The following is a 12,728-nucleotide window of genomic DNA, read 5'->3' as shown; positions in this document are numbered from 1 at the left end:
ACCAAGAGGTGAACACAGTAAGCACAGAGGTTGAAGTAGTTATTTGGAGATGAAGAAGCTTGCAAGAATAGAGCAGAATGGAGGGTCGTTAAACCAATCTTCGGATTGAAGACCACAACAACAACGTTCCATTACAGAGTGGTGTATCGACCAACCAATAGATGATGCACGAGCAGCATCGAGAGTCTACAGAAATTTTCACCATGGCTGTAGCTGTTGGCTTCTAGGGCTCAATATAGTCTAATTAATTTACGTCACAGCTTTAAAAATTGTTGTAATACATTCAATAATAATAATAATAATAAAACTTCGTATAACGCAACCCTGTGACATTAAGATTTGCCCAATACCGTTTCTCTGCTGTAGAATCGACACGAGCAAACCAGCTGGCGGTATGCTCAGCTGAGAACAGTATCAAGTTGCCACACACACACACACACACACACACACACACACACACACACACGGAGATAACACGTACATATGTTCGGCCGCTAAAGGGAGACGGATAGCTGCGACACATGGAAGCTGAGAGCACTCTGTTCCGTGTTAGAAACCGCAGAATGGAGTCACATCTTTTTAATATCAGACATCAAAGTAGCTGCGTTGACCGAGTGAAGGCAAAGTCCAGTGACCAATTTTCTGAGTAATTTGGTGTAATGGGTCTGTGGTCCTGTGTGTTTCGCCACGCACTATTAACGTAATTATTATTCATTCGGTTTCTTATTCAAGAGTCCTTTGTTTCTGTGAAAATAGCCTGACAGCAGTGAAACAGGCGTCATTATTCTATCACCGCAACGTACAAAACAATGTACAGAGTAATGCAGCAGCAACCCCCAGAGTTAGCACGTGCGCTTCTGTCACAGTGTGTTCATTCTGTTCTGACAGTGTACACCAGATCCATACTCCGCAAGTCAGCCTACGGTGTGGGTGGCTGAGAGTACTTTGGAACCGCCGTCACTCCGCACCTTTCCTAATGCACACGGAGATGGTGCGCCGCATCCGTAAGAAACCTTCACACTTTACCCGCTAGGTCACTTATCTACATTGTGAAATGTAATAATTTTACAGTAGTAATAATTCTGTTTGCAGATGTTGCTCAAAATATCGACCGCATTGATCACAACACAGTGCGCAATGACGCAACATTGAATGTCTCACACTCCGAAAATTCGCGAAAGTTTCGCGAGGCACTGGAAATGGATTGTCGCGAGCAATTCGTTGTTGTCGCAACAGAAACGCAGTAACTCTGCAACGAGTCCCTTGTACCGAAATAGTCAGAAACTGTGAACAACCTCCTGAATCTAGTCGATGAAACTCTTGTTCATCCTATACACCTTCCGAAATTTGAAATACGTTTGTTATAACAAAACTGTAGCTGTGAAAACTTCGAGATGTTAATTTATTTTTTCTTCGTTTCTCAGCCATCAAATGATGACATGAAATGTCGGTTACCAGACGTGTCGTAGACAACTACAGGCTATCACAAGAGGATATATCAGTACTCAGGAATATAAAAATCATTCGAAGCAAAAAAATTATCTAGAAAACACCGGCTCTAAATACATAACTTAAGAGCTATGGTTCATTTTTGCTACGTGTAGAATTGCCGGAAATGATCGTTTTGGTAGTTAAGGTGCTGTTGTGTGGGGAGGCAAGCGCTGCACTACTTCCTCCGGGCGTCATTTCAGAAGTGCATTCACCTCAAGCTTCATTTTGATAAACGACAGTGCGCGATCACAATGAACTGCGCAAGTTTATTATGGGAACACGTTGCTGAGCAGGCGGTGAAGCCCGCGGTGAACAGACGCCTTATTAAGAATCAGGTCTCGCCTTTTTTGAGCCTATCATAAATCTCGGTGATTTAAGTGTAATTATTGTCTTTGATTAAAGGTGCCATTTCTGTTCGTCTCATTGTGTTTTCCTTTCAGTGACGGTCTTTACTGTGCTGTAGCAGTTATTTCTATGGATGGTCTAAGATTCGTGGAACTATGTTACTTGACACTTATGCGAAATTGAATTTAGTTCTTAAGTTTTGCACGCCATTCTTGTTCCCGTATCATCTCCATATGACAGTGAGCCTGCAGTGGTTCTAAAAAAATAGGTAATGGTACAGAATACAAATGGTATCGATATTCACAAAAGCAATAGCCGCATAAATAGCCAATTACTTCCTTGATTTTTTTGACATGTACAATTTACCATTTCTGTACAGCATGTTGCCACTCCTTGAACCTCTTTGAAATCTGCAGAAAACCTAAGCGTACTGTTAATGTTATCTGTCATGTCATTCTCGCAGGACCGTTACCGTTACAGGTAGCCATTAGACATTGGCAGTTGGCCCTTAGGCGTTATGGGTAAGTTGTTACGCATTAGGAATTCAGCACGTTCCCTCAGGTCACCCAACCATACACTGCTTTGTAAGACAACATTTACTTAAGGAACACGTGATCAGCGTAGTAGTAGATACATAGCAGTTTGAATGGCTCGAGTCGTAGTTACATCTGTAACATAATGCTTATATCACGATACCCATTGCAGTCTGCAGTTTTCTCGACGAGTGTGGAGATAGGGATGCACTGACACATGCAACATTAGTAACTTGATGTATAACAGATCTCAGCATTCTCACATTAACTGTCATGGAGACAGTGACTTTCTTACAGGTAAGAAAAGGGGGTCGTTATGCTTTCGACTACCTAGATTCGAGTACTTTTCCACGACACCTCACTACTCATTGATTTGAAATATATGCTCCTATTCACGATTATCCACTTGTGCCTTTGGCTAGAAAAAGCAGGTTGTTAACTCTCTACATCAGGAGGGATTGCTAAATCTGTAAAGGGAAACACCATAGTCACCGCTTGCACGGGGTTCACTAAACGGTTTCCGTTAATTGTTACGGAGTTAAGTAGTCGTAAGAGCTATTGCCGATAGCATTTGGCGAGCCGTCAGATACAAAATTACAGTGTTATTCCGGAAAAGCATAGTAGTAATCAACGATTAAGAGTGGTTTAATCAGTAATAGATTCAACGGCAGTTGTCTAGTATGCTGTGCACACGGGTTATAACAAAATGTGAAATGCTAGAATAAGATGGACAGCGTATGTGCAGCAGCGTAGCTACAGAGCTGGAGCACACTGTGTTCCCTATCAGTGCCGAGAATGCGCAATTCTTTTTGTGGCACGTACGAACAGAAATAAGATGTATAACTGTCCACATGTAGCAGTCACGTAGTGAAATGTGAAATGGAGGGCGAAGCTCAAAATAAGTGCTTAAAAATGACCCACCGTTGAAATGGACTAACTGCACAAATAATAAAAGGATTAAAGCCTGATATGATACTGAAATCCTGGTCTCGACGAGATCCTTCTGAGATTCAATTGTTAAGGAATCAATAGAAATACGTTTCGCGCAAGATGTTGTTAATCGTGAGGGCGGATTTCGAATGGATAAGCGGTGTGACCCTGTAATTTCTTTAATTTCTTCAAGAAGAAATATTTTTTGATAAATGTTAAGTCTGGCGACAGTTAATTTTACTGATTTTGACGTAAAATTTTATCTCCGCTAGTGCGCATTCCGACAGAGTAGTATAACCATTACGCATGCGCCTGCGCGCCATTGATGGAGCAATAATTAAAGAGGGTGCGAAACTCGACAGAAGTCTCTCATTTAGCGGCTGCCCTTGCGCACGCGTCTCCGATCCAGTTTTTGGTACAAATTTAGCGGAGTGCAGTAACAGTCTCCAGTGCAGACAACTCACCTGAAGATATCGCGGTAAGATGACGTTATCGGGATGCACTCCCAAAACCATGGAATACATTACTTCGACCATTTTTTCATTCTGAAAACTAATCTTGTAACTAAACACTATGAGAATTTTTCTCATTATTATAGACATTATTGTGCTTTTGTTAGCATTGAACCTTTTCCAGTAGTGGTGGGACGTGTAGAGGATGGACAAAAACATGGAAACACAGAAAAACATTGTCGGGGTTTATGCGGTGTGGGAAAACCATTGCATTGAAAACAGTTTTCAGTCGTCCCGGCCGGGCGGGGTGGCCGAGCGGTTCCAGTCTGGAACCGCGTGACCGCTACGGTCGCAGGCTCGAGTCCTGCCTCGGGCATAGATGTGTGTGACGTCCTTAGGTTAGTAAGGTTTAAGTAGTTCTAAGTTCTAGGGGACTGCTGACCTCAGAAGTTAAGTCCCATAGTGCTCAGAGCCATCTGAACCATCTGAACCATCTGAATCAGTCGTCCCGGAATGGACAAATACAGGCCCCACATGATTTTCAAGGGATCTTATGCTATTGTTCCTGCAAAACAGTGGTAAGTTCAGGTATCGATGATGGAGGTGGACAGCGATCACTCACCCATCTCTCCAGAAGACATGACAAAGCTCAACAATATTGAGATCTGATCACTGTGGCGGCCAGGGAGATGCGACACTTCATTCTCGTGCCCACAAAATCAGTCGTGGGCGATGTGTGAACAGAGGTCCTGTCGTTTTGAAACACAGCACAACCACGAGAACAAATATTGTATCACAGGAGGTACCTGACTGGCCAAAATGGTCACATAATCCTTGGCAGGAATACGACTTTACAGAGTGCCCATGGGATCCATCGAATGCCACGATATGCCTTCCCATATCATCATCGGAATCACGCCATGTTTCACGCTTCGGCCAGAAGTTTGAAACAGTGTGAAACAAGACTTTCTTCCATTGCTCCAGAGTCAAAGCTTTATCACGTTTTCCAGCGACGGGCATTTGCACTAGTAATGAGTGGTTTTGGAATTCCAGCTCGACCTGAAATTCCCGCTTCTGGAGTTGCCCTCATGTTATTTTGGTGCCGACAGCGTTCTCGAGTGTGACATTCAGTTTTGCAGTGACATTTGCAACTGATGTCGTCTTATCTGTCGTCACAGTCCTGTTCAGTCACCAACTGTCGCAATGACTCAATACACACTCCCGCCCACAGGTGAAGTTTTTCCGTTTTCCCTGTATGTGGTATAAATCTCCTGAACAACCGAACACTTCAGCTACCTTGGTACAAGGAAGCACCCATATAAGGAAGCACCCATCATACGAGCACCAAAAAATTCCCCTTGCTGGTATTCACTTAGCTCCGACATAATGCTCTCACACCTGCACAGAACACTGTTCTGACCACAAATGAAGTTTACGACGTATGGAGGACACTGTATCGGTGGCGTTGTGGTAAAGTACAACAGCGCATCCTACAGGCTTGGCTGGCATCTGCATTTACATTGAGGTGACGAAAGCCATGGGACAGCGATATGTGCATACGAGGGGCGTTCGAAAAGTCCGTGCAAAGTCCGAGAGAGGGCACCACCGGCGCGTATCGAGTTCATGTTTTGTTAGTAGCATCTTTGGAAAGAACGCACAACAATTTTCAGCCATATTGGTCTATTTCTTTTTGTTTGGCATTCGTGTGAATCAAGGAAGTAGAGTGATTGCCAAAAAATGGACGAAAAAGAATTTCGTGTGGTGATTAAACATTACTTTATGAAAGGCAAAACGCCTCAGGAGACTAAAGAGAAGCTTGGTAAACATTACTGTGACTCTGCACCTTCGAGTAGAACAGTTCATAAGCGGTTTCAAAATTTTCGGTGTGGCCATATGGGCGCAAGTGATGCTGACCGTTCTGGACGCCCTGTGGAGGTTACGACTCCAGAAATCATTGACAAAATCCACAATATGGTGATGGATGACAGAAGCGTTAAGGTGCGTGAGATTGCTAGTGCTGTGGGCATCTCGAATATTTTGCATAAACATTTGGACATGAGAAAGCTATCCGCAAGATGCCGCGATTGCTCACGCTTGACCAAAAACGGAATCATGTGAAGTGTTGCAAGGATGGTTTGCAGTTGTTCAGGAAGAATTCGCAGGACTTAAAGCGTCGTTTCGTCACTGTGGGTGAAACATTACTATACTCCTGAGACCAAAGAACAATCTAAACAATGGGCTACCAAGGGAGAATCTCCACCAAAGAAGGCGAAGACCATTCCTTCGGCCAGAAAGGTTATGGCGACTGTCTTTTGGGATTCGCAAGGGATACTCCTCATCGACTGTCTGGAAAAGGGTAAAACTATTACAGGTGCATATTATTTATCGTTACTGGACCGTTTGAAAACTGAGCTGCAAGAGAAACGCCGGCTATTGGAATGCAAAAATGTCCTTTCCCATCACGACAATGCACCAGCACACACCTCAGCAGTTGTGGTCGCAAAATTAATGGAAATAGGATTCCAACTCGGTTCACATCCCCCTAATTCTCCAGACTTGGCTCCCTCGAAGTACTATTTGTTCCCCAATTTGAAGAAATGACTGTTGGGACAAAGATTTATTCAAACGAGGAAGTGACTGCAGCAACTAATAGCCATTTTGCAGACTTGGACAATTCGTATTATTCGCAAGGGGTCAACAAATTAGAACAACGTTGGACGAAGTGTATAAGTCTAAACGGAGACTATGTCGAAAAATAAAACATGATTTACCACAGACAAGTAAGTACCTAGTTTTTATTTTTGCTCGGACTTTTCAAACGCCCCTAGTATATTGCTGGTGACAGTACCACTTACACAGGGTACAAAAGGGTGGAGCATTAAAAGGGTGGTGCATTGGCTGTGCAGTCATTTGTACTCAGATAATTCATGTGAAAATTTTCCGCCGTGATTATGACGGCACGATGGTCATTATCAGACTCTGAACGCGGAATGTTGGTTGGAGCAAGATGAGTGGAACGCTTCATTTCGGAAATAGGTATTTCATTACTCCGAGATCAGCGGTGTCAAGAGGGTGCCGAGAAAACCAAATTTAACGCACTACCTCTCACCACGGACAACGCATTCGCCGACGGCCGGGAGCAGCGGCGTTTGCGTTGAGTTGTCAGTGCCACCCGACATGCAGCACTGCTTGAAATAACCTCTGAACCAACGTGGAACGTACCACGAACGTTTCCTTTAGGACAGTGCGCTGAAATCTGGCGTTAATAGGCTATAGCAGCAAACGACCTTTGCTAACAGCGCGACATCGCCTCTCCTGGGCTCGTGACCATGTCGGTTGGATCCTAGACGACAGGAAAACCGTGGCTTGGTCAGAAGGGCCCCGATTTCAGCTGGTATAAGGTGACGATTGGGTTCGATCGTGGGGCAAAACCCACTAGGTCATGGACGCAAGGTGTGAACAAGGCATTGTGGAAGCTGATGGTGGCTCCATAATGCTGTGGGCTGTGTTTGCATGGAATGGAGTGGGTCTTCTGGTCGAATTGAACCGATCTTTGACTGGAAATGATTATGTTCGTCTACCTGGAGGCCATTTCCAGCCTTTCATGGTCTTCATGTTCCCAGACAACAATAGACTTTTTGTGGATGATATTACACCATGTTACCAGCTCATAATTTTTCGCAATTGATTTGAAAAACAAGCTGGACAGTTCGAGCGAATGATTTGGCCATTCGGATCACCCGGCATGAACTTATCGAACGTTTATGGAATATAAACAGTTAGTGCACAAACTCCTCCACCAGCAACATTTTGCAATTATGGACGGCTATAGTGGCAGCAGGCTAAATATTTATACAAGAGATTTCTAACTTCCTGAGGCTGTGCCAAGTCGAGCTGCTGCAAATGGTTCAAATGGCTCTGAGTACTATGGGACTCAACTTCTGAGGTCATCAGTCCTCTAGAACTTAGAACTACTCAAACCTAACTAACCTAAGGGCATCACACACATCCATGTCCGAGGCAGGATTCGAACCTGCGAGCGTTGCGGTCGCGCGATTCCAGAATGTAGCGCCTAGAACCGCTCGGCCCCTCCGACCGGCGAGCTGCTGCACTACGACGGTCAAAAGGATGCTCGACACGATACTGGGAGATATCCCATGACTTTAGTCACCTCAGCCTTTGTTCAAGCATGCATTAGTCACGGTCTTCACAAATTTTTCTTTAACCCCCGTATTCCTCATTGGCAGGCACTCACCAGCAGCGGCGGCAGCAGTCAGTAGCAGTAACTGGACGAGAGGTGCCATGCTGAACCGGAGCGCGGAACGTTTCGCGGTCGTCCGCCACGCGGTTCCATATATAGCACCGGCGGTCGAGCGGCGTGTGCTCAGCACAGGAAGGCGTCGTGTGCTTTGTGGGTGTGGACGCGCGCCGCCACGGCACGCCGCGTCACCGCCTGCCCTGCCAGCCGTCGACGACCACGCCTCTGCGTGGGTATTCCCATCTCGTGAGGACAGTCGTCACTCCATGGCACCAGGGAAAGCTGGGAACACCTAGTGGCGGCTATCGTGTAGAAAGTCGCAAACGTATCATCTCTTCCGCCCAGTTCACACGTATTTTACTCACGTTCTGTCTTTTGTTTCTTTTTAGTGAAATTATAGGGCGTACACTTCGATTTCACGTAAATCTGTAAACGAATGGAAAGAAAAATAAACCATTATACCTTACCTGCTTATACACTGAGATGACTTAAGTCATGGGGTGCCTCCTAGCCGGCCGCTGTGGCCGAGCGGTTCTAGGAGCTTCAGTCCGGAATCCGCGCTGCTGCTACGGTCTTAGGTTCGAATCCTGCCTCGTCCATGGATGTGTGTGATGTCCTTAGGTTGGTTAGGTTTAAGTAGTTCTAACTTCTAGGGGACTGATGACCTCAGATGTCAAGCCCCATAGTGCTCAGAGCCATTTGAACCATTTGGTGCCTCCTAATGTCGCGTCGGACGTCCTTTTCCCCTGCGTAGTGCAGCAGCTTGGCGTGGCATGGACTCATCAAGTCGTTGAAAGTCTCCTGCCATTCATAGCTGCAGTAGTGTTGCCGCTCCAGGAGTCTGTGCATGAACCGACCACTCGATTACAACCGAGAAATGTTCGATAGAATTCATGTCGGGCGATCCGGGTGGCCAAGTCATTCGCTCGAACTGTTCAGAATGTTCTTCAAATCAGTTGCGAACAGTGGACTGGTAACATGGCGCACTGTCATACATAAAAGTTCAATGCTTGTTTGGGACCATGAAGTCACGAATGGCTGAAAATGGTCTCCAAGTAGCCGAACATAACCATTTCCAGCCAGTTATCGATTCAGTTGGACGAGATGACCCAGTTAATTCCTTATAAACACAGCCCACACCATTATCGAGCCACCACCTTCTTGCACCGTGGTTTGTTGACAACTTGGGTCTGTTGCTTCGTTGAGTCTAAGCCCTCACCAGCTGAAATCCGGGTTCATCTGACCCGGCCACGGTTTTCCTGGCATGTAAGGTCCAACCGATGTGGTTATGAGCCCTGGAAAAGCGCTACAGGCGATGTTGTGATGTTAGCAAAGGCACTCGCGTTGGTCGTCTGCTGCCATACCCATTAATGCCAAATTTCGCCCCACTGTCCCAACAGATACGTCCGTCGTACGTCCCCCATTGGCTTCTGTGTTTATTTCACGCAGTGTTGCTTGTCAGTTAGCACTGACAACTCTACGCAAACGTCGCTGATCTCGGTCGTTAAATGAAAGCCGTCGGACTACGCTGTCGTTGGTTAGAGGTAATGCCTGAAATTTGGTATTCTAGGCGCACTCTTGACACTGTGGGTCTCGGAATGTTGAATTCCCTAACGATTTCCGAACTAGAATGCCCGATGCGTCTAGCTATAACAACTATTCCGCGTTCAAAGTCTATTAATTATCTTCGTACGGCCGTAATCACGTCGAAAACTCTCTCTCATGAATCTTGTGAGTACAAATGACAGCTCCACCAGTACAATGACCTTTTATACCTTGTATACTCGATACTACCGTCATCTGTAGATGTGCACATCGATATGCCATGACTTTAGTCACCTCAGTGTAAGTTTCCTGCTACTCACCACCCGTTTACGTGTACTGCTGGCTGTTGCAGGTCTTCATGTAGGCCATCCCTGCGTCCCCCTTCCTTGATCTTCCCGGGGATTCACTACACGTGAGGATGAAATTCAGGAACTCCCGTGGCTACCTGACGTCTTCCGCCCGAGCCACATGTAGCCCTCTGTCGTCGCTTTCTTCTGATGAATTCTGCTATGATAGCGTGTCGGAACAACTCACACAGCTCATAATTGTGTCTGAGTCTCCATTCACCCATGATTAAATCCAATATCTGACCAAAGATCTTCCGCAGCACTTTTCTTTCGATTAGGAGAAGTTTATGAATATATTGCTTTCGGATACTCCACATCTCGTAGAAATATAGTACCGCGAGATGGATCGAGATTTTGTATAGCCGAATCTTAAACCGCCTCGAGAGACATTTGGACAGAAGCAGTTGTGCTGGGCTGCAGAAGCATCGGTTTTCTGCCAGGATCTTGATCTCTACTTCGCATGACAGGTTCTGTGTGAAAAGCCTTCCCACATATTTACAGATATTTAAATCCTTGGAATGTCTTGCTGGATCAGACCTCCCCCCCCCCCCCCTCCAACCGCAGGAACTGTAGTTGTCCGGTATTTTGACTCCGCAGACGGTTCGTAAAGAGACAATACGTCTTGGCCTTGCGTATGAGCGGCTCTGTTTCAGTTCTTCAGAGCTGCTGAGTGTACAAATATCACATACGTGCCAGAATCTTCTCTTGGACTGGGATCCCTTCGAAGTTATCGTTAAAACTGATCTGCACAGGAGAAAAATCGTCTCCTTTCCCGAGACCTGTCACAATTTCAACGTCATCTGTTATTAGTTTCCCACCTTCATCTTACCTATGTTTCACTCAGGCCGATCTTTACCTGCCTGATTAGTTACTGTGGCATCCCGAATTCTCTTAGACAAATGAACAGGCTCTTGCGGTGTATGCAGTCACAGTCCTTCGTGAAATCAACAAATAAAATGTGCTGTTCTTTACTGTGTTCTCTCAGTTTAGAGTGAGCTGGCGGAGAATGAAGATGTGATCCACTGCCTCCTGGGTATTCACCAACCACTGACTCTGTCAAGGGTTGAATTCCCTGCACGAGGCAGCTAGATAGAATCTTGTTGCATATAGGAAGCAGAGCGATTCCTCGATAGTTGTAACATTTCGGTTTGTCACCCATCTTATGGATTGGGCAAATTAAAGTCGTTTTCCACGACGTCGCTATTTCTTTGGTCCGGATTGCTTGTATCAGTCGATGTATTGTTTCGATAAATTTCTCGCCTCCTGCTTGGATCATCACCTCCTGTGTTCCAGCATTTCAGTGATAGTACCCGTACTCGTCAATGTAATGCGGAATCGACCACTAGATATCACAAGAGGTGGTAATGTTATGTGAGTCTCACTACACCTTTTTTTTTAAACTAATTTGTGCCTGATTTTATACTGAGAAGCTCAGTAATGTATGTAAACACCGTAAATGTAAATGTGATTCAACAAGTACTTGAAGTGAAGTGAAGCGCAGCTGGACAGCCAGAAACTCTTTAGCGTGCAATCCCCGCAACGATAGTAGTCGTGAATCTTTGAGTGTTGACTTTAAAAAAAGGAAAAAGAAGAGAATTGATTTATTAAAAAAAAGAGGACTGTTAATCTCTATCTTGTGGAAAGAGGATGTGTTGCTAGGCCGTCGCTCAGAACTTATTGTTACATTTGATGAAAATTGATATTTTAGTGAGTAAAGTATGGCTGGTTCAAATGGCTCTGATCACTATGCGGCTTAACTTCTGAGGTCATCAGTCGCCTAGAATGTAGAACTAATTAAACCTAACTAACCTAAGGACATCTCACACATCCATGCCCGAGGCAGGATTCGAACATGCGACCGTTGCGGTCGCTCGGTTCCGGACTGTAGCGCCTAGACCCGCTCGACCACTCTGGCCGGCAGTAAAGTATGTGTAAGAGTTGCCAAACATTTACGTATACAAATTTTCTGGAAGTGAAGAATAGAAATATCTTGTTTTTGGAAAAGGAGATGAACTTCATTGTCGTCACCGTCTATCAATCGACAGAATTGTAAGTGTACACAGTTCGCTAAAATACAGGAAAAGAAATGCATTCTCTATAGTTTTCATTCAATAAGTAACAACCTTTCACAATTTCTTAATTACAGTAATTCGATTACGGTCTTGTACAACAGTATGGTGCTGAACTCCACTGACCAATTTTGATGTAGCAGTAGTTTGAAGGAAGTTTGTGTGCCAAGCAATATCCTTTTCTTACGAAAAGATTGCTGTTTGATCATTTTTACTTACAACAGTCGTCCCTTAGGTATGAAAAGCAACGAAAACTTGGGCTCAAAGCTATCCGCAATACGGCCAATTAACTAACAGAGTCGTATTTTAAACCTTAAAGAACAATAAATTCCTCCAAATTGTAATACGTCACCAACTGGTGCAGAAGCTGATCATTCAAGGAGGCAGCAACCAAAATTCAGGTACCAGTTAGGACTTAAAGTAAAAATCTCAATCAAAAATCAGTCTGTATCTCTCTCTCCAAACACATATAAATATTCATATTATTAAGATAAAATTCATTTTATAAGGTGGACCGGTCGGTATAAAATCGGGCGGGGAGTACTGTGTTGTCAGTAGAGAGTCAATAAAATCAGAATTCCAGAATGAGATTTTCACTCTGCAGCGGAGTGTGCGCTGATATGAAACTTCCTGGTAGATTAAAACTGTGTACCCGACCGAGACTCGAACTCGGGACCTTTGCCTTTCGCGGGCAAGTGCTGCACCATCTGAGCTTGCGAAGCACGACTCACAGCCGGTCCTCACAGCTTTACGTCTCC

At 44.9% G+C, this 12,728-nt stretch overlaps 1 protein-coding gene across 1 annotated transcript in view; it reads right to left on the bottom strand.

Moving 5' to 3' along the window:
- Positions 1-8,055, bottom strand: part of LOC124616521 — a 91,672-nt gene extending 83,617 nt beyond the window's left edge. Inside the window, exon 1 of the mRNA XM_047144836.1 lies at positions 8,007-8,055. Within this exon, the coding sequence (XP_047000792.1) occupies positions 8,007-8,055 (49 nt within the window). The remainder of the gene's footprint in view (positions 1-8,006) is intronic.
- Between the last annotated feature and the right edge of the window lie 4,673 nt (positions 8,056-12,728).

The sequence above is a fragment of the Schistocerca americana genome, chromosome 5, assembly GCF_021461395.2.
Source record: "Schistocerca americana isolate TAMUIC-IGC-003095 chromosome 5, iqSchAmer2.1, whole genome shotgun sequence".
Lineage (NCBI taxonomy): Eukaryota > Metazoa > Arthropoda > Insecta > Orthoptera > Acrididae > Schistocerca > Schistocerca americana.
The sequence above is the reverse complement of the archived record's forward strand: the minus strand, read 5'-3'. Positions and strand labels throughout refer to the sequence as shown.